This window comes from Chelonia mydas, chromosome 15 (assembly GCF_015237465.2).
Source record: "Chelonia mydas isolate rCheMyd1 chromosome 15, rCheMyd1.pri.v2, whole genome shotgun sequence".
NCBI classification, from domain to species: Eukaryota; Metazoa; Chordata; order Testudines; family Cheloniidae; genus Chelonia; species Chelonia mydas.
The window spans coordinates 30,796,097-30,818,376 of NC_057856.1; the positions used below are offsets into that span (position 1 = coordinate 30,796,097).

At 49.9% G+C, this 22,280-nt stretch overlaps 1 protein-coding gene across 1 annotated transcript in view; it reads left to right on the forward strand.

Annotated features, from left to right (window-relative positions):
* The first annotated feature begins 570 nt into the window (after window positions 1–570).
* The window catches only part of SEZ6L (seizure related 6 homolog like), a 152,896-nt gene continuing 131,186 nt past the window's right edge, over window positions 571–22,280 (forward strand). The window contains exon 1 of the mRNA XM_037879011.2: window positions 571–751. Within this exon, the coding sequence (XP_037734939.1) occupies window positions 655–751 (97 nt within the window). The 5' untranslated portion in view covers window positions 571–654. The remainder of the gene's footprint in view (window positions 752–22,280) is intronic.

Genomic DNA, 22,280 nt, shown 5'->3' on the forward strand with positions numbered 1-22,280 from the left:
GGGGCAGGGGGGCAGGGGGCGGGTCCAGGGAGTTGTGGGGGGAAGGGCAGTGGGGGGCTGGGACGGGGGCAGGGCAGGACTGGGGGGAATGGGGGTGGGCCCCGGGCCTGGGGGGGCAGGGCGGTGGGGGCGCTGGCATCCGAGCGGCGGGGCTGGGGGGCGGCGGGGCAGGGCGGGGCGGCAGGGCTGGGGGGCTCTATAGGGGAATTGTGGGGAGCAGGGCTGGTGGGGACTGGGGGGCACAGGGGCGGGCTCCAGGGCTGGGGGGCAGGCTCCGGGCGGTGGGGCTAGGGGGGGCAGGGGGGCGGGCGGCGGGGCCAGCGAGTTGTGGGGGGCAGGGCGGTGAGGGGTTGGGGGGCGGGCATCCGAGCGGCGGAGCTGGGCGGCGGGGGGGCAGGGCTGGGGGGCTGGGGGTGGCGGACTCCAGAGCTGGGGGGCAGGGCTGGGGGGGCCGGGGCGGCGGGGGGGCAGGGCTGGGGGGGCCGGGGCCCGCAGCCGGCGGTGGCGGTGTCTGGCTCCCTCCCCCGCAGCCCGCTCCCCGCCCCGCCCTCGCTGGCGCCCGCCCAGCCCCGCTCGCTGCACCGCCGGGGACGGACTCGCCGCCGCGCCAGGGCCGGGCTGGCCGCACCGGGGACGGACTCTGCCCGCCGCGCCATGGCGGGGCCCCGCGCTCTGCCCGCGCCGCCCGCCGGGCTCCGGGGACTCTCGCTGCTGGTCCTGCTGCTGGGCAGCCAGGCGGCGCGGCGCCCAGGTAGGAGCGGGCGGCGGCGGGGGGCCGGGGGGGGCCGGGGGGGCGCCGCGGTCTCGGGGGGCCGGGACCCCGCTCGCTCTGCCCCCAGCGGCCGGTCGCGGACCCCTCCCCAGCCCGGGCTCGTCTCGCCCCGGGGCGCTGCCTCCGCCCGGGCGGGCTGGGGTCCCGGAGCTTTGGCTGAGTTGGATGCGCTGGGCAGGGAAGCCACCAGCGCCCGGGCTGGGGGGCGATGGGGCGCGGCCCGCAGGGCCCGGGCTGGGGGGCGATGGGGCGCTGCCCCCCCCACACACACACTTGGGCACCCAGGGGCCCTGCCTTTGCGAGCGCAGCCCCCCGCTGAGCGCTCGGGCACAGGCTCGCGGGGCAGCCGGGGCACTGGCCCCTGGCGTGGGGCCCCCAGCCTGAGCCCAGCCGTTGTCGGGGGCTGCGGGACAGGGCCTCTGCTCTGCCCCGTGGGGCCGGGGCGGGTCCAGGTCCCGGCCCTGCCTCCCGGGCGCCTTTGTTCTCTGCCGCTCGGGGCCGTGGGGGAAGGTGCGGGTCCCGGGGCGCGGGGGAACCAGCGGGTTTCGGGCCGGCTGCGCCCTTCCCGTTGTGCCCGGGGCTGCGCCTGCCTCGCCGGCGAGCGGGGGGCTGCAAAGCCCGAGGCTGGAGGCAACAGTGTCCATGTGCCGCGTGTGCCCCCGGGAGCCCGGTGCCGGCATGTGGCGGTGCGGACAGCGGGCGTGGGTGATCCAGGTTCGGCGGCTCTGGGCACCCGCTTTATGCCCATTGTTCCAGCCGCCCCGCCAGCCGGGACCCGGGGGAGGCATGGGGCTGAGTCCGTGCGCTCGTAGCCGCGCATTCCCGGGCTAAGCAGCCGTTCCCATCCGCTCCTCAAACTTCGCTTGTGAGCCTGAAGTAGTTTTCCGCAAGCGGGGAGAGGCCCCCCGGATAGGCACCTGCCTCGGTTACCTGCGCCCGCTCCGCTCCTGGCCTGAGGCGCCTCTTACTCCGTATGACGCACCCGCAAAGCGCATGAAGTGTGCGGGAAGCCCCAGCCCCGGAGCGGCCGGCCGGAGATGGGGTGCGGGCTGCAGCGCGGACATGAGGGCTGCCGACGCCGCCTAAGGCGGGGGCGCACACACGCGGAGCCTTTCCAAAATCACCGCTTTGTGTTGGGGCAGCCGAGCGGCCCGGCCAGAGCCCGCTGCCAGCCCCCCGGGCGGTGCCAGGCTCGCCATTTCAGCACTGACTCTGGGAACAGCTCCCGGAGCAGCAAAGAGGTCTCCTGGCTTCTGGCCCTTGCCCCTTTTGTGGGTCTCCAGACTGCATTGTTAATGCCCCTCTGGGTACATGCCCACTCGCAAAGGGAGGGCCCAATCCTGCTCAGTTTACTCCGGGGACGTTTGTAGGAATCAGACCCTTTAGTTTATAGCTGGAGAGTCAGAGTAAGGAAAAGCACTTCCCACCCTCTGTTTAACAACGCCTAGCATTAAACGGTGAGCGTACAGAGTCAGTAATGTTCCCCATTGACATCTAACCTGGACAAAATAATGAAAACCAGTGTTTAAATGAATGGCTCCTTCCCTCGCCCGGCCCTTTCTTAGTTATCCTCCCTTAAAAATACACGTTTAATAGCCCGGGAGGGTCCCTGGCGTCCTGTAGATTGTTTTTCTGGTGTACACACATGGCAAAGGAAAGCGGCACAAGGCTACAGCATGTCAGATGCTGGAATTCCACTGAGGACCTGGGCAGTGCCAGGCTGATGATCTTTCAGTGTTGCTGGTTCAGGCAGGGACATGGGCTGAAATTACAGTTGTTGCGATTTACCAGAAGGCTCCGTTTTAATTGTGTCTGTTTGTTTCACATTTTCACACTGAACGGCTCTGTCTTCTTTTCTCATCACAGTCAGACCATCGTGAATAATGCTCTTTGGAGTTATTTGAGGGTGACGTAACACAGGCGTAGCACATTAATATCGTTAGGGCCAAAAGCCACTCTCTGAACTCTAGCAAGTGTCCCAGAGATTGTAATGGGAAATCCCTTGTGGGCCAGGCAGTCAGGATTTGCCCCCGACTTAAGATTTATTAATAGCCAGGCTGTACAGACACAGACTCATCAGGGAGAGAACAGGAGTGGCCGATAGGTGTTTCTGTTGTGACGGCTGTAAAAGGGATGGGTTTGGAAAATTGACCTTCAATTCTGCCCTTGTATTTTTAACAAAGATTAACAGCTATTGATGGCAGGACAGTGGTATAATGGGAAAATAAGCTCGTAGCTGCACTCTTGATACTTCCTTCTGCCCATATTCCTAGAGAAAGGCTGCATTAAAGAATCTTGTTTTACATTTTAAATTCAAATCCATGTCTTCTTAGTCAGTTGGGGTTTTTTCCACAGCAAGAAGGGTTAGATTTCCTTTATAAAGAGAAAAGGAGAGTGGATCTATATAGCCACGGATATATGAGAGAGAGAGTACACTGTTCTTTTGTCTTTGTAAAGGAAATCTAATACACACACACACACACACACACACATATTAGTGTGTTTGTGTCATGTGTATACACACGGGGATGAGCATAACAAAAGAAGAAGTATTGATGAGGTCTCCATGGGCAGATGACTAAACGTAACTTCAGCATCAGGCATAACATGTCAAGAGGAAGTTGCTTCCATTCCTTCACTGTATTGTGCAATCGACTATCAGCTATTCTGCTTATTGGCTATTCATACCTTGAGATCTGTGGAAGGGCCAAAAGTCAGCCATGACTGTGTTCTGTGTTCTCCATGTCCCTGTACAGATGGGTTTGGAGGACATGGCTAGTGGATCCATAACTGTGGGAAGACACTGGCCAAACCCACCCTGTGGGGTGGGATGCAGGGACCACTGGAGTTCTGCTGGCCTCCCCACGGCCTGGGAAACAACTTGCTCCATCCCCAGCCCCACTAGGAAGCCCTGGTGTGCAGCCCATTTACTCAGGATCAGGATTTAGCCCTCAGTGCAAGAGTGACAGGTAATAAATCAACAGAGGGAACACTCTGTGCGGAACTCCTTTTGGCTGGCAGAGTGGGAGCTGATAATTAGTTGACCCTTTACAAGGCTCAGTGAATTATTGCTGTAAAATCCCAAAACAGAGCCATGGAGCCAGGGGCAGTTTGGCAGTTTCCATTGTTTTATAGGATGAGGCTCTTTGTCATGTGTCACGCATGGGGCCAGACTAGATGATGATCATAACGGACCCTTCTGGCCTTAATCTATGAGAGGCAGCAGGACTGGGCCACACACAAAGATCATGTGTTTTCTTCTGTCTGCCTCAGTTTTCAGTTCACTTTTGCAAAGTAATGGCTGGTTTAAAGTCAGCTGCACCAACCAATCACTCGTCTGCATGTGAGTCTCCATAGCTTTGCCCCTTCTGGTGTCATTTACACCAAGGAAGAATGGGTGTGAAGTTCTACCATGCGGATTCGTAGGAACAGTTCTGTTCCTAAGGCACCAGTACAAGGTGCAGGGCAATGGAGAATCATGTCTTCTGTTTTGAAAAACTTCCATGAGAAAACTCTGGGTGCCAGAATGCAAAGAGCATGTGAATCAAAATCCGGTTCATTGCAGCATTGTGTGCCTGGTATGCAAATAATGAGACAAGACAACAGTGACAGGTCTTGTTAGCAGTAATAATGTTCAGTCCAAGAAGACTGTCAGCGCTTGGGGCCTTATCTTGCAGTCTTTCCACCTGCAGAGCTCCCACTGCAGTTGGTCCTTGTGGTGCCCACATGCATCTACTCCAGGGATGGCCAAATTTACTGACTATCCAAGCCACATACAATACTCTTCAGAAGTTCAAGAACCGGGGCGTGCCTGCCGGGGCTCGGGGCTTCAGCCAGGGTTTGCTGGCCTCACTTGGTCACATGGTGCTGCTGGGCCCCCTCCCAGCACAGCAGCTGCTGGAGCCAGCAAGCTGGGAGCTGCAGGAAGAGCCATTGCTTTTGCTGCTGCTTCTCCCCATGGAGCTAAAGCAGTGACCCCCCCTGCAGCTCCCAGCAGTTTGCCGCTGCCTCTCCAGGCGGAGCTAACACCTGGGAGCTGCAGGGAGGGGCTGCTGTGTGTGCGTGTGGGGGGGGTGACTCAAACTGTTGGGGGTGGGGCGAACCCTTACATTTTGCCTCCCCCACCCTCAGCAGGCACCAGTCATCTCTGGCAGAAGCCCCTAGCCCCACCACCCCGACACAGGGCAGAAGCCCCAAGCTCCCCCCCATCTGACGGAGAATGGGACAGGGATGGGGGGCTCTGCCAGCCACATTTTAACTGTAAAGGAGCTGTGGTTTGGCCACCCCTGCTCTGTTCCCTGTAGTGGTACAGTGGGAACTAACAGTGAGACAGAGAAGTCATTCTGTTTTGGTCAGAGAAATCCTACAAGTTGGTGAGCACCCTCAACACCCCTTTTAGTCAATGGGAGTAGCGTACCTCCAAGGATTGGGCCCACCGAAAACGAGATGTGTAAATACATCACACGTTGAACCTCTGTGGTGATGCGGACTGTTGTCCACTAGAGGTTGTGATGAGACCACTAAATACTGCTGAAAGCCTCATGACTCCGGAACACCAACGCAGATGGAGGCATTGCTGAGCTACTGACTCCTAGCCTGACTCTGCATTTAGTCAGAAACCTTGTATTCTGGCGTGTCTATATTTACCCTGGTGACTTGTCGAGCTGTGTAATATGCCATAGGGAATGCTCCACACATAAGACCATAGAAGAATTTTTTTTAAATAAATCAAGTGTGTCACCCAAAAGGCAAAACTGTGTATGAACGAAGCAAGATATGCAAAATGTTACCATTGTGTCCCCTCTGGAATCAGCAACAATCCCAGTGGTATCATCTCAAGAAATTAGATCAGCATATTTGCTTCATCTGTCAGCAGGCAGTGCAGCCTGGGATAACAGTGGGATGGAATTTGCCTTATCAAAAGAGATCAGAGGCCACATTAAGCATCTATTTTTCTCCTTCATAGAAAGAACCAGTCAGACCATGTTCAGAAGCTATCCAATGAAATGAGCAACACATTATTATTATTATTTGTGTTTACATCGTGCCCAGGAGCTCCGGTCATGCCCAGGGTTCCACTGTGCTAGGCGCTGTGCAGACACCCTACTTCTTTTAAATGATTGCCTCACAATGTACAAATATGGTATCTGACACTTAAACTTCACAAGATGTTGATGTTGCTTCTTTCTTTACCCCTGCTTATTTGTGTTCCAAAGGGCTGTGTTATAGGAAGCTACACAACTGAATATGCAGTTAGGTGCCTTGTATATACCTGAATGAGGCTATATGCACAAATGTTGTAAAATTAGCTGCAGAAGAAGATGAATTAAGTTCTTATACAGGCAAATGATGTAAGCAAGGAAGATGCATAGATATGCTATCCATCCATTGTTACGCTGGTAGTTGAAAGTCAAGCGGCTGTTGGGTGCAATAAATCAATATGTAAACAAATAGCAGGTGAGCCGGTTTATATGGAGAGTGTGGTGCAGCATCGTTCTACAGGAACAGGCACAAAACACGTCTGTTGTGGCTACGTCAGGTTTTCCTGGAAGGGCAGAATTGTTTGTGTAGAGATTTCAGTTCAGGGCCCAGGTTGTGGGTATTGCGTGGGTCATTTTTTGCAGTTCTTTTTTACAAAACAGAGAATTTTGAAAAGTTAATTTTAGCTATATGATTAAATATTGTGTAGCTTTCAAACGAGAATGGCTACAGCTTCAGATATCAATTTATTTTCCTCCTTGTGCCATGGCAATAAGGATTTTCAGTTCCAGTGGCTTTTTTCAATTATGTTGCATTCACAATCCAAAAGTTGTTTACCAATGTGTTTGTATTTGTCTAGTGTATAAATGAGATTTATTATTGAACAGTAAAGGGAAAAATATCAGGACAATACTGTTACAAAATACCAGCTATATTCTTATTGACAATGTGCAGATCGTGTCTGGGGGTGAAAACTGCCAGTAAAGTATCTTTGTGGGATTTAGATGTATGTTTAAAGAAAAGAAAATACTGTGTAAGTGACAGAGTCGGCCACCTTCCAATTCTCCAGTCTATCTGGTTAGATTTACAAATTTACAAGAGTCAGAAATTGTTGATTTGAGGAGTGACATAGTTCTCCATGTTTAACTGCTTGAATTGCAAGACAAAGCAGCTGAAAGCTTCTGTGCATCACAAACACATCTGACTGGTCCAAAATCCCCAGCATGTCTCTGTAGAAAGTCAGAATAGCAGACTGGATACTGGCATGCAAATGTGGACACTAGCCTCCCACTTTTCTTCTGAGCTTCTGCAAAACAAGTAGCTTTGTAAGTGGGCCAGGGATTGCATAAAATGTACATTACATAGTGTGTGATGTAAACCACAGTGCAACACCACTGGAGCAAAATCCCCCTCAAAGATAACTTTACACATTAGTACTGATCAGTAGCATTGTGTGTGCAGCCAAAGCCTAAGGGGTGGCATTTCTTCAGAGACAGAAATTCCATGGTGTATCTGAACACAATGTTTGTACTCATGAGACTGGAAAGAAGACAAAGACAAGCCTGAAGAGAGAGATGCATTAACCTTTCCAGGTGCATGACCGATGAAGGTAGCAGACTGGACTAGCAATTTACGGAGGCTGTTCCCAGGGGGCACAGCGTTAAATTGATTCCATATAACTCTAGGGCCATTTTATCAACCATGCAGCCAGACATCAAGATGAGATACTTGAATATTATGTATTGCCCATGTTCCTATATGGAAAGTTGCTGCCATGAATTGCATAACATTGGGGTTAAATAATAACTGAGCTCTCCAAGCTGTGGCCAAGAGGGTGGTCTCTTGAATTTTTCTGGTGTTTTGTCTCATTGACTGGAATAGGACTGCACTTTAATGCCAGTATTCCTGAAAGGGAGATGCCAGGTTTGCAGCCTTGCCATAACTTTCAAACCAAATGTGGTTTCTTTACAAGTGCAAAGATGTGTTTTCTAACTGCCGGCCTTGCAAACTCAGCCTAGGATCTGAAAGCTAAGATAGACTTTCTGTTGTACACATCACCCAAAAGGTCCTCCAGGCCAAATGCGGTCCAGTGCGACACTTGTGCAGCCCCATTGTCTGCAAATTAAGTGCTCAGTGACACTTGTGCCTACGCCGTTGCCTTCAGAAGTCGGAGTTGGCACTGCTGCGTAACTGATTGGCATTCTGCTAACCATGCTGTTCCTGAGGCACCAGCCGAAATAGAATCCAGTCCACTCTCTCTTAGCTCTGCTGGCCCTGCAGCATTAGCAGGAGGGAAAAAACCACTCAGACGCATGTTTGTCTCGCTGAACAGCACATCTTAATGCCTCCACAGGGAGGGAACAGGTCTGCTGAGGAAGACAGCACCAGTTTTACACTGTCATTTTTCAGGAAAGACCCTCCCTTCTGAGCTTGCTCCCTCGCAGGGGTCCCGTGTACTCATTCAGAAAACACAAATCACCTTTTCTCAACCAGGAAAGGCATCCAGCACTGGCCAGGCTTACATACCCCTCCGTCCAGCGACACACTGTAAAGGGCAGGGGTGTGACGTGCGCCTTTGCCACTTTGACCTGAGCATCTCTGTGGTTAAGTGTGTCAGCCGCTCACTTCCCCCCAGCAGTGCTTCCGTGCCAGGTGCTTGCTGGCCAACCCTTTGCGCAGCGTAGAGTTTGTGACGGGTTTCCCAGGCACCTTTAGCCACATAACTTGCCTTTCCGGCAGTGACACAGTCATGCACGATTGCCAGCACGCTTCATTTTTGGCTCAGAGGTGTTAATGGGTGAAAACAATGGGGCCTGACACAGAAGAAGAACTGCTCACAGAAGGGCAAACGCAGCAACTGTTGTCTCTGTTCTAAACCCATATTTGCTCAGCCAACATGCATGCACATGGGCACACATACACCTGTCTAACTGGAGCCCCCGGGCCATCTTGGGAATCGTGCCCTCCCATGGTGGCCAGAGCGCACGCAGGCAGGGAGGAGTGCGTAAGAGCACCATGCATGTTCTTCAGAGTTGGGTTCCGAGCCAGGGATGTCCAAACAGGCGTCTGTCCAGAGCTTGCTCTTCTCCAGTTAAGACAATGTACCCCTGCTACTTCAGCTATGGCTGCAGACAGAGAATAGTAACGTGCGAGCCCTGGTTCTGGCTCTGATGAGCCAGGACTGGGTCCCTCGGGGCATTAAGAGAAGGATTCCAATGGAGGCTTTACTCCACTTTTGCTTTCAGAGGAAGTTCACACCTCTGACCTTGAACTGGCTAAAACAAATTCTGAGCGACAGTCAGATTGCTGCCAAGTAGATGAAAGGGGCAATGAACCCTACTTTGTGGCCTCAGGCAGGGTCTGTATGTGGAACGATCATGTCTTATTTCTGCTGACTAGGACTGAAGTGGCACTGTCAAACACGACTCTTTAAAGAGGGTGGAGGACAAACCCTGTAGTCATCACTCTACAATCCCAAGTGAGGGGTGGGGCCGTTGAGGGTTCGGTCTGGCTGCCATGCTAGGGTAGGATACTGAGTTTTCTGCTGAGCTCATGGAGCAGTACCACAGTCCGGTTTATTCCAGCACTGAGAGTTTTCTGATTCAGAAACAAGAAAGCTGTTGGCTGACACACACCAGCATTGGTGCCACCACAGAAATGCAAAGCCTTGTTGTCATCGTCATTCCCACACCAAATCTTTTTTGAATTGAATAGCTCAATCTTTGTGTATTATCAGATGTAGCACCGATGAAAACAACTATCTAGAGGACATGGTGGTGAGATCCCTGCAAAAGCGAAGGAGCACACAGCACATGTCAGGGACAGAAGTTGTGGGAAGCTTACATTTTCAGTCCCCTGGTCCACTTTGTGCAGGACTGGTCCCACAATGCTGTGAAAGAGCAGCCTATGGGCTGCTCTAACTTACACCAGCTCAAACCATCCCACTGGGCTGAAACCACAGCTGGGGAATGATGGGGCATAGTGATGTCCCCGTCAAACCTCTACACTGGGCGTGTGGTATAGAAGCTCCTGCATTGGCTCTACATCAAGCACTGGGGTGATCCTCCCAGATCCAGTATGCCAGCCTGGAGAGTCACATTCTGGTGGCGGTGCAGCAAAACAGCTAAACCCCATCCCAGGATCCAGCCTGTCATTCTGAGGCAGCAGAGACTAGGCGTGTGAGCAGGAAAGCTTTTAACTCAATTTTCCCACCATTTCAAACCCTGAAGTCCCACCATCGGCTTTAGCACACTGCAGTAGTTTAGCAAACCTTTACTGTTTCAATAATGGTCTATCATAATGGCAACAGGAATTCTCAGCACAATGTCACTAGTTCGTAATGCATATTTGTGTCCGAAAATGTTGTAGAGGGATTCAGAGTAACAGCCGTGTTAGTCTGTGTTCGCAAAAAGAAAAGGAGTACTGTAGCTCTCGAAAGCTTATGCTCAAATAAATTGGTTAGTCTCTAAGGTGCCACAAGTCCTCCTTTTCTTTTTGTTGTAGAGGGAGCAACTGTGTATAATACAAAGCCTTGGCTGGGATGATTTAGTTGGGGATTGGTCCTGCTTTGAGCAGGGGGTTGGACTAGATGACCTCCTGAGGTCCCTTCCAACCCTGATATTCTATGATTCTATTAATACAATTACAGAGCTACAGAAACCAATGGCTGGGGCAGAGAGAAAGGAAGGGCTGTAAACCAGGGGAAGGAGGGGCGCTTTCAGCAGAGATTGCAGACAGGAGGGAGAGCTGGGTGGTGCATTGGGGTGGAGAATAGAGGAATAAATGCCACGGGAGAGGCTGGAGGCAGGGAGGATTTAAAACCCAGTATGAATCCAGTGCCAAGAACCTTTCTACTATTTACATCCGTCTTATACGGCTTTGAAAAAGTTCACCCATTGCTTTCAGCGACCAGCACTTCCTGAGTGTCAAGGTTTTCATCCTCATTAGCACATCCTTTGGTAAGTGATCTGCATTTGAGTCTTTGAGGAGGAATGGCTAGTAACTGCTGTTTGGAGAGAATAAAGGAAGGATCCACTCCCAGTCTCTAGGAAGGGGTGGTCTGTGTTAGGGACCGCTGTAGTGATGTAACTACCCTGGAACCACCCAGCCTGTCCCACTGCTGTGACTGAGTGAGCAAGCCCCAAGGCACTCCATTCACCTGGTGTCTGTGCCACCCTGAGTTCGGACTCAGCAGCCAAATAACGGGTGCTTTGCACATTCCTGTATTAAAACAATTCATTAAAATGCTTTCCTGAATATAGCTCTTTTCCACTTCCATGCTACTAAACTTGGAAACACCCCCAAAATGCCTCTGTCCTTTCACAGCTTGTTAACAAGTAAGTTGTTTAAAATGGTCTTGTAAAGCCCCTTTGGGCCACTCCACTCTCATCTACATTCTTGTTTGCTAAAAATCTGCCTCCTGCAACCTTGCCATGACAAGTAAGGAGAGTTCAGGATACAAACTCCCTCTTTTACTCAAGTGGCTTTTGCTTCTGGGGGCTGAGCCATTCATTTTAACTTCTCATGTTAAGCAAGCAGAGCCTACTCTATCAGGCTGGTTCAAAAATACAAAGCCGTTTCTCTGGTGTGTTTGCTACTGGACTGCATCCTGGGGATGATTAAGAGAAGGTATAAATAATTCTGTTACTCAGATCCCCTTCTCTCCCAGCCCACCATCCTTCCCTGCCCTCGCACACTTTAATCATAAGGATTTTAGAAATTTGACAAGACCTGCAATGTTAAGCAGTCAGGGATGGCAGGGCGCTAAGCAAGCGGTGTGTTATAAAGCAGAGAATGAGGCCTTGTCATTATTACTATTGTCTTATGTTTATAGAATATCAGCACCTTCCACCCTGGAGAATCCCAGTGCATCCCACAGAGACTACACACTGAGACTACATCTCCCAGAGTCGGACCCTGCATCCCTAGGAAGTTGGTGGCAATTTTGGAAGCATTGGGGTGCAGAATTTGGTCTGACATATTACAAAGTTGTTGAGATGGCCCTCTAGGTAAAGGACCACACTCAGCATTGCAAGGGTTATAAAAGCCCAGGACAAGAGCACAACTCGAATGCCCTTACAAAAAGTGCCATAAGATGTTTAATGTCTATGCGGAGCAGACAAAACCTCATTTTTCAAGGTCTGTGACAGCCCCATTCAGAGTCACTCAGTTCATCTGCATTGGAGGTTGCAGTGGGGTAATAATAAAAAGTGAATCGTCTGACTGACAGTCGAGGGGAATTTTTGAATAAACTGCTGGGAAGCATGGAGTCGTGCTGCAGCCGTGTTGGGCCCAGGGTATGAGAGACAAAAAGGGTGAGGTAATATCTTTTATTGGACCAACTTCTGCTGGTGAAAGAGACAAGCTTTTGAGTTCCACAGAGCTCTTCCCCAGACCTGATAGTCTGAATCATCAGCCCTGAAGAACAGCTCTGTGGAACACGGAAGCTTCTCTGTTTCACCATCAGAAGTTGGTCTGATAAAAGATATGACCTCACCCAACTAGCCTCTCTGGAAAAACGAAGTGACACTGGAACTCCAACCCATGGTTCCCTTCTCCACCTCCCCCCCACCAGTTTAATAACTAGAACCAATTGAAAAATCAGATTTCTGTCCCATGAGAAATTCTGATATTTCAGCATTTGGTTATGCATCCTAATTTCAGATGAAGTCAAAATATCAATATGTTCCGTTGCAGGCCGGGTTGTCTTTGATCTGCGCATCCATCTGAACGGCTGGGTTGCCCCATGGAAAATTGTAGTTCCATGTCCTTCCCACTTCCATGCTACCCTTTGGCATGCACTTCATCTCCCATGATGCACCGTGGTCTTTCCCTGAGGCTGAGCCACTGTGATGCCTCATGGGAGCTGTAGTTTCCTGTCCCATGAGGCACTACAGTGACTCAACTAGTGGGAGAGACTGTGGTATACCATGAGAAATGGAGTCTGGCCAGGAGTTGGGCCACGGGGGCATGAAGGACCAGGAACTAAAAATTCCACGAGGCACCATGGATGCAAGTGGATGCAGAGCTTCCTGTCAGTTTGAAGTGAAATGTTTTGTTTAGACCTTCACAATGGAAAATTGAGATGAAATCAGCCTTTTCCGAGAAAATGTTTGGCTCTGATGACCTCCCATTTTCCATCAGGAGAACGTTTCATTTGAAATTTTTCATCCAGCCCTATTGCTAACCCAACTTTCATTTCTCTCGGTCTCATAAAGCAGAAAGGGTCTGACATCCTCTGGAGGCTGCGTGTCCCCACAGAGAGAAGAGACATGCCTCTGAGTCAAACCTTGCCCACTATAATTTGCATGTCAGCCCCATTCATGATAGTCCAACAGTTGGATAAAGATGTGAATGTGGTTCTGAAGAGAGACATAATCCTAATAAACAAGGTGCCTGGAAATGAGAGAAGAAAAAGCCAACTGGAAGGTAGCTATGCTGTCTAAAGCACTGGCATCTGTGAATGTCCTTCTCCTCGGTGTCTGCGTCACAGCCGGTGAGCTTTCTGCCGTGCTGCTTCCTAAGAACTTGTAACTGAGGAGAAAGAAATGTCCAGCCTCAGATAACATGTAAACTGCACCGTCTGGACTTTCTGCAGGGCAGCCGGGCCGCACGTCCCTGCGTTATTGCTCACCTTGCCCGTGGCCTGTCAGCGTGCCTCTGTTTTCTAGCAACTCTGCCTGTTTATTTTTTCCAAAGGGAAAAACTGGGCAGGGTCGCATTGTCCACGGTTTCCGTGCTGAGGAATTGTTCATAGCAATTAAGTTTCCCTACTCCAATAATAAAATAGTTCCCACAGACAAAGAGGAGAAGAAGCTACAGGTGTATGTATGTTAGTGAGTGCTGTTTAGTGTAGCAAAAGGCTGAGCTTTTCAGCATCCGAATGGACCTTCTCTATCTATGCCTCTGGGCTGCTTGCTCACCCTCCAACTTTATGCAGAATCCTCTGCCACTGAGCTAAACATGGCCTGTATCCCAGTGCCTGGGTGCAGTGTTCAGATGATTAGGAGGGCCAGAAAAGCAGGAAGATGGGGAGATTAGCTAAAGAAACCTGCACAGAGAGAGAGAGAGAGAGAGAGAGAGAGAAACAACAACACACTTGGAAAGCTGTTAGAGAATGAGCATATGCTAATTTCCAAGGGCCGAGGTGAAACATGGCAGGTTTTTAAGAGAGTTTAGAGTTTGGGTCTGATCTCAGGTACGAGTGTTTATTTATTTACCTTAGGGTTTAAACATATGTATAATTTCTAAGACCTAGCAACTGCATTCAATGTATTTGATCCTTGAGAATTATTCTTTCAAGTCTTCTCAGAACATCATGCCCATAGGAACACACTCCCCATGTTGCTTCTGGAAGGCAGCGTTCCTTACGCTCCTTCCTCCTCTCTCACCGAAATGGCCTTTCCACGTGCCAGAGCTGTTTTGTGCTCTGCATACAATTTAATTTGTGTCCTGCCTCAGAGGTGCCCAGAGGATACTAGGAAATTGGATATTAGGGTGACCTGAAAGAAACCTACTAAATCATCCTCGGTTTACTAAATCCTTATTTCTCAGCTAGCACAGAATGTAGAGGGAGATTGTTCTTGCAGATATTTCATGCATTACTCCATCCTTTGCCCTAAATCTCTTCCCAAACTGCTTGGAGCACAGCAGGCCAGGTTCTTAGATGGTGTAAATTGGCATCGCACCATTAAAGTAGATAGGTGGTGGAGTAGCACTGTATGTAAGGGAGCAGTATGACTGCTCAGAGCTCCGGTATGAAACTGCAGAAAAACCTGAGTGTCTCTGGATTAAGTTTAGAAGTGTGTGCAACAAGAGTGATGTCGTGGTGGGAGTCTGCTATAGACCACCGGACCAGGGGGATGAGGTGGATGAGGCTTTCTTCCGGCAACTCACAGAAGCTACTAGATCGCACGCCCTGGTTCTCATGGGTGACTTTAATTTTCCTGATATCTGCTGGGAGAGCAATACAGCGGTGCATAGACAATCCAGGAAGTTTTTGGAAAGCGTAGGGGACAATTTCCTGGTGCAAGTGCTAGAGGAGCCAACTAGGGGGGGAGCTTTTCTTGACCTGCTGCTCACAAACAGGGAAGAATTAGTGGGGGAAGCAAAAGTGGACGGGAATCTGGGAGGCAGTGACCATGAATTGGTTGAGTTCAGGATCCTGACGCAGGGAAGAAAGGTAAGCAGCAGGATACGGACCCTGGACTTCAGGAAAGCAGACTTCGACTCCCTCAGGGAGCGGATGGGTAGGATCCCCTGGGGGACTAACATGAAGGGGAAAGGAGTCCAGGAGAGCTGGCTGTATTTCAAGGAATCCCTGTTGAGGTTACAGGGACAAACCATCCCGATGAGTCGAAAGAATAGTAAATATGGCAGGCGACCAGCTTGGCTTAACGGTGAAATCCTAGCGGATCTTAAACATAAAAAAGAAGCTTACAAGAAGTGGAAGGTTGGACATATGACCAGGGAAGAGTATAAAAATATTGCTCGGGCATGCAGGAGTGAAATCAGGAGGGCCAAATCGCACCTGGAGCTGCAGCTAGCAAGAGATGTCAAGAGTAACAAGAAGGGTTTCTTCAGGTATGTTGGCAACAAGAAGAAAGCCAAGGAAAGTGTGGGCCCCTTACTGAATGAGGGAGGCAACCTAGTGACAGAGGATGTGGAAAAAGCTAATGTGCTCAATGCTTTTTTTGCCTCTGTCTTCACTAACAAGGACAGCTCCCAGACTGCTGCGCTGGGCAACACAGCATGGGGAGTAGGTGGCCAGCCTTCTGTGGAGAAAGAGGTGGTTAGGGACTATTTAGAAAAGCTGGACGTGCACAAGTCTACGGGGCCGGACGAGTTGCATCCGAGAGTGCTAAAGGAATTGGCGGATGTGATTGCAGAGCCATTGGCCATTATCTTTGAAAACTCGTGGCGAACGGGGGAAGTCCCAGATGACTGGAAAAAGGCTAATGTAGTGCCAATCTTTAAAAAAGGGAAGAAGGAGGATCCTGGGAACTACAGGCCAGTCAGCCTCACCTCAGTCCCCGGAAAAATCATGGAGCAGGTCCTCAAGGAATCAATCCTGAAGCACTTACACGAGAGGAAAGTGATCAGGAACAGTCAACATGGATTCACCAAGGGTAGGTCATGCCTGACTAATCTAATAGCCTTCTATGATGAGATTACAGGTTCTGTGGATGAAGGGAAAGCAGTGGATGTATTGTTTCTTGACTTTAGCAAAGCTTTTGACACGGTCTCCCACAGTATTCTTGTCAGCAAGTTAAAGAAGTATGAGCTGGACGAATGCACTATAAGGTGGGTAGAAAATTGGCTAGATTGTCGGGCTCAACGGGTAGTGATCAATGGCTCCATGTCTAGTTGGCAGCCAGTGTCAAGTGGAGTGCCCCAGGGGTCGGTCCTGGGGCCGGTTTTGTTCAATATCTTCATAAATGATCTGGAGGATGGTGTGGATTGCACTCTCAGCAAATTTGCGGATGATACTAAACTGGGAGGAGTGGTAGATACGCTGGAGGGCAGGGATAGGATACAGAGGGACCTAGACAAATTGGAGGATTGGGCCAAAAGAAACCTGATGCGGTTCAATAAGGATAAGTGCAGGGTCCTGCACTTAGGACGGAAGAACCCAATGCACAGCTACAGACTAGGGACCGAATGGCTAGGCAGCAGTTCTGCGGAAAAGGACCTAGGGGTTACAGTGGACGAGAAGCTGGATATGAGTCAGCAGTGTGCCCTTGTTGCCAAGAAGGCCAATGGCATTTTGGGATGTATAAGTAGGGGCATAGCGAGCAGATCGAGGGACGTGATCGTTCCCCTCTATTCGACATTGGTGAGGCCTCATCTGGAGTACTGTGTCCAGTTTTGGGCCCCACACTACAAGAAGGACGTGGATAAATTGGAGAGAGTCCAGCGAAGGGCAACAAAAATGATTAGGGGTCTGGAACACATGAGTTATGAGGAGAGGCTGAGGGAACTGGGATTGTTTAGTCTGCGGAAGAGAAGAATGAGGGGGGATTTGATAGCTGCTTTTAACTACCTGAGAGGTGGTTCCAGAGAGGATGGTTCTAGACTATTCTCAGTGGTAGAAGAGGACAGGACAAGGAGTAATGGTCTCAAGTTGCAGTGGGGGAGGTTTAGGTTAGATATTAGGAAAAACTTTTTCACTAAGAGGATGGTGAAACACTGGAATGCATTACCTAGGGAGGTGGTGGAATCTCCTTCCTTAGAAGTTTTTGAGGTCAGGCTTGACAAAGCCCTGACTGGGATGATTTAGTTGGGGATTGGTCCTGCTTTGAGCAGGGGGTTGGACTAGATGACCTCCTGAGGTCCCTTCCAACCCTGATATTCTATGATTCTATGATTCTATGATTCTATAGAGCTATACTGATTGACACCAGCTAAGGATCTGGCTCAGTGGCCCCAAACCATGGCCGTGACCAAAGAGCTCACAGCCCAAATCACCAGATAATCACAAAAGTGGCTTTAAGTTACCGCTGTACTCCCAAGATCCTGGGCCAGTTGTGCACTGGGATGGTCGCTCGGTATAAGTTAGAGCCACCTAAAAGCAGCTTTAAATTCCACTGGCTGCCAATGGCCTCAAGGATCCATTATGGCAGGTGGGGATTGCTGAGGTGCAGAGAAGGGCTGGCCATGTTCCCTACACTGGTCACAAAGGGTGGGGGTGGTGGGGGTGATGTAAGAGTGGTTGTGCCAACTGTGTGCCACCCGAGGAGACCTGCACCATGGCGCGATCCTCCCATGGTGGGCTATGCTGGTATGGACACAACTCTGGTGCAAAGTTGCCCTATGCAGCTAAGGACTGGGGCCAACACCTAGACGATAAATTAGTTTGCAGACTCCTCAGGGCAGGGCCTGTGTTCGTGAATCACCGAGTACAATGTGGCTCTGAACCTGACTCTAACCTCTGGGGATTACCACAGTGCAAACGATAAAAATAGACATTTTCATGTCTAACCTGAGCTCATCCTTGCTCTCCAGCTGCATTTGCATAATCAGCCCCAAATGCAGCACACTTTAAACTGAGATATTCGGCATGTAGGCGAGACATCAGAGCCCAGAGTTTATAAATCCCTTGTTTGCTTGGCATAAATCAGAAAAGCAGAGCCACTAGCAGCAGAGAAAGAGCACGAGAAACAGTACTAAGCTGATCCTTTGAGGGGTTTTGCATCCCATAAAGAAAAGCACATATCGCCCCAACTCCTAATCTCAACTGACTCCAGCGCTCCCCGTGTCTGCAGTGAGTAAGGGCCTGATCCAAAGTCTCGTGAAGTCAGTGGAAAGATTCCCACGGACTTTAGTGAAAGTGGGCTCAGGCACTTGCCTTATTGTATTTTCCAAGAGAAAAAGTAAAGAAGAAAGCAAAGCAAGCCCTAACCAGCCAGAAAGGAAGGCAAAGCTGGCAAGGTAGGATTAAAGCCTGAGTAAGGAAAGCCATACTCCTGGCAGTGTGAAAAGAGCAAATATATGACAGTGGTAGTCAGCATTCCCATCTGAAATCAGAACTAAAAGCATTTCTAACATCAACTACCTATTAAAACTGGCTCTGGGGTGTAATTTACCACAGAGTCATAGCCATGAAGAGAACTTTGAATCTACATTTAAAGCACCCAAAACAATTAAAATTTGAGTGGTTTTCATAGAATCATAGAATATCAGGGTTGGGAGGGACCTCAGGAGGTCAGCTAGTCCAACCCCCTGCTCAAAGCAGGACCGATCCCCAACTAAATCATCCCAGTCAGGGCTTTGTCAAGCTTGACCTTAAAAACTTCTAAGGAAGGAGATTCCACCACCTCCCTAGGTAACCCATTCCAGTGCTTTACCACCCTCCTAGTGAAAAAGTTTTTCCTAATATCCAACCTAAACCTCCCCCACTGCAACTTGAGACCATTACTCCTTGTTCTGTCATCTGCTACCACTGAGAACAGTCTAGAGCCATCCTCTTTGGAACCCCCTTTCAGGTAGTTGAAAGCAGCTATCAAATCCCCCCTCACTCTTCTCTTCCACAGACTAAACAATCCCAGTTCCCTCAGCCTCTCCTCATAAGTCATGTGTACCAGGCCCCTAATCATTTTGTTGCCCTCCGCTGGACGTTTTCCAATTTTTCTACATCCTTCCTGTAGTGTGGAGCCCAAAACTGGACACACTACTCCAGATGAGGCCTCACCAATGTTGAATAAAGGGGAATGATCACGTCCCTCGATCTGCTGGCAATGCCCCTACTTATACAGCCCAAAATGCCGTTAGCCTTCTTGGCAACAAGGACACACTGTTGACACCATGCTGTTGGAAGGAAAACCAGTGGCACTGAACACCTGAGAACCATAAGCAGCTCAGCGAGAAAAGATTTTTATTTTCCAATTCCTATCACCCTGCCTCACGTTATTTCACAGTAAATGTACGAGCAAGTACCGTGACGCTTCAGGAGGGTGTCAGTACAGGATTTAGGCCTATGGATTAACAAACCTATTAAAGGACTCGATCGTGCCACTTAGGCCCAGAATTTAGGAAGCGAGAGCCCCAGGAGGAATTCTCTCTACGTAGGCAGTGCTTAGGCAGTGCCATTCCTGCCATGTTGTCTAGAACATGGGCACTGCAAGGAAGACTGGCCATTTCACATAAAGAACTCTGCCCTTCCCGGATGGGGAGTCTTTTCAAGGGCAGAGAAGAGCCCTAGGTTACGTGGCAGGGACCAGTGTTGGAATAATCACCACGAGCTGTAACTAAGAACCTGAGCTGGCACCATGGACGTCAGCGGGTGTTTTGCCACTGAAGTCAAAGAACACAGGACTGAGACCCTACCCTGCAAGTAGTGGCATTGATTATAACAGGGTTACTGGCAGAATACATAACTGCTCGTTGCGGATAAGGGTGGCAGAACCTGGCCCTGAATTGGTAGCGAGGCCTTTAAATATTGCAAGGCCATCAGGGCGCCCGAAGAAGTGCTAACAGTGGAATATTGGGGTAAAAACATCAAATTCTCATGTCACAGTTTCCAAGGCAACCTCTGACCCCTTCATGGCCTCCTTGAGGGCATCTCACTCAGGTCTTGGGCTCTAGCTGTCACCTTTCTCAGAGCAGGAACTCGCATCCCTCTCCCTCCAGACTGGGGACTAGGCTACAGACTCCTGCAATTCACTGTGATTAACTCAGCAAGTCTGACTTTAACTCTTCTCCAGATCTGGGGTTCCAGGTAAGTTACACACAGATCAAGGGAGAAACTTTGAATCCAAAAAGAAAAGGAGTACTTGTGGCACCTTAGAGACTAACCAATTTATTTGAGCATAAGCTTTCATGAGCTACAGCTCACTTCATCGGATGCATCACGAAAGCTTATGCTCAAATAAATTGGTTAGTCTCTAAGGTGCCACAAGTCCTCCTTTTCTTTTTGCGAATACAGACTAACACGGCTGTTACTCTGAAACCTTCGGGCCCCCTGATGGCCTTGCAATATTTAAAGGCCTCGCTACCAATTCAGGGCCAGGTTCTGCCACCCTTATCCGCAAAGTGTTTCAACAAGTTTGTGAGATTCTAGAGATTCACAAAAAACTCCTCATACCAGCACACCCACAGTCTGGCAGGGTGGGGGAAAGCTTCGGTAGGACTTTTGAGGGTTCAGCTGGCTCCCTTTGTAGAACAGCACCAAAGGGATGGGTGTTGTCAGATGTTCGGCTGTGTGTGTGTGTGTATGTTCTCCCTGTGTGTTGTCCCAGCTCTGCACACATAGCCGGCACAGCAGATCTCGAGCGAACTGCCCAATGACCACAAAATCCGTTAATGTGCGAAGGCGCTTGGTGAGGTTTATTGTTAGCAAAGCACGGTCCTAGCTCCCTGGATCAATGTCTGCAGCTACACTAGCACCCGGATGCCCGTGACAATGGATGCAGCTCAGTCAGTGGTGGGACTTTGCACTGTCTCCTCGGCTGGACAGAGACACTCCCTCTGAGATACATCTTTATACACCAGTACAAACAAGAGATGTATCACCCTTGACGTATCAGGGCGCCACCCATCGCCCTGTATCTGGGGACTTGATCAAAACATCTCTATTCATCATGCTGTCATCCTGACCTTATCCTTAAGATGGGTCAGCATGTTCCTGTTATCTTTGGGGAATGTGTTTATCTGGGTGTTCTGGTACCACCTTCTGGAATGTGCTTGTGTGAGTGTTTTTGCCTAGCACCTCTTAGCAATATGTGTTTTTACAATATCAACCCTGTTCTTGCCAAATTCTGTGAGCAGAGCTTGCCTGTTGCTCACAACTTAACTTTGCTTTATGTCAGCAAGGTTTTGACTACTTTAGCCCAGGCCGCAGGCCTCTGATACATGGGCTTATGTTTCAGGCCCTCTTCCTACTACAAAGGGGACCAGCATATCCCATTGTCCTTGATGGCTTATAGAACAGCAGCCAATGAGAGCACAAAGTGCATCCCAGCACCCCTCATGGTTGGTTATGAGCTAAGACCCCAGCAACCCTCTTGCATGCAATTCCTGAAAAGGAACAAAGGGGTATGAACCGTTTTGGACTATGTGAGGATAACCTCTGATAGAATGAAAAGACTCTCAGATGTAAGGTCAGACAGGGAAACTTTTAAAGAGGGACCTCGTCTGGTTCCACAATTCGAGGAGAAAGAAGGGTAGGAGCCCTAGGCTGGATAAACCTTGGGAGGGACCCTGTACGGTACTGACCCAAATCAGTGAAGTAGTGTACAGGGTACAGTTGGGTCATAGGACTAAACCAAAAGTTATCCATAAGGTCCATCTGCGGCCGTATCAGGAGGACAGGATTTTAGCATGGCTGCCCCCCAAATCTGAGAATGCTGCTGTGGATGCTGAGGCTGGGAAAGTTGTGACAGTAATGAGTCCCCCATTCAAACCTAATGGGCAGGAACGGTCCCAGCCAGCAAGTGCCAGAGAAACAACAGACCCATCCCAGGAGCACATTGACAGGAAACCCAGGGAGAAAAAAGCCCCAGAGAGACTTGGCTGGGGATAAAATTATTGTATGTTGGTGATGTGAAGTTATCCTGATGGACAGGCACTGTTCGTATGTAAATAGTTACATTTATATCATTTCTAATTTCTTACATTATTTCTTTTCTTCCTGTCTGGGATGGGCTTTGGGCCTCATCAGGAAGATGGGCAAAGCTGAGGTGGGGGGAGTTGTTATGAGCTGGGTGAGCCCTTGTTATGGGCTGAGTTGAAACTTCCTTCAAACTGCTATGAGAACAAGTCCTTCGTTGAAGAGAGACACGGTGGATGGGATAATCTCTCTTATTCAACCAGCTTCGGTTAGTGAGAGAGACAAGCTTTCCAGCCACACAGAGCTCCTCTCAGATCTGGGAAAGGTACTCCAGGGGTCACACCAAAATGCAAAGTAGAACAAAAAGAAAAGGAGTACTGGTGGCACCTTAGAGACTAACCAATTTATTTGAGCATGAGCTTTCGTGAGCTACAGCTCACTTCATCGGATGCATACTGTGGAAATTGCAGAAGACATTATTAT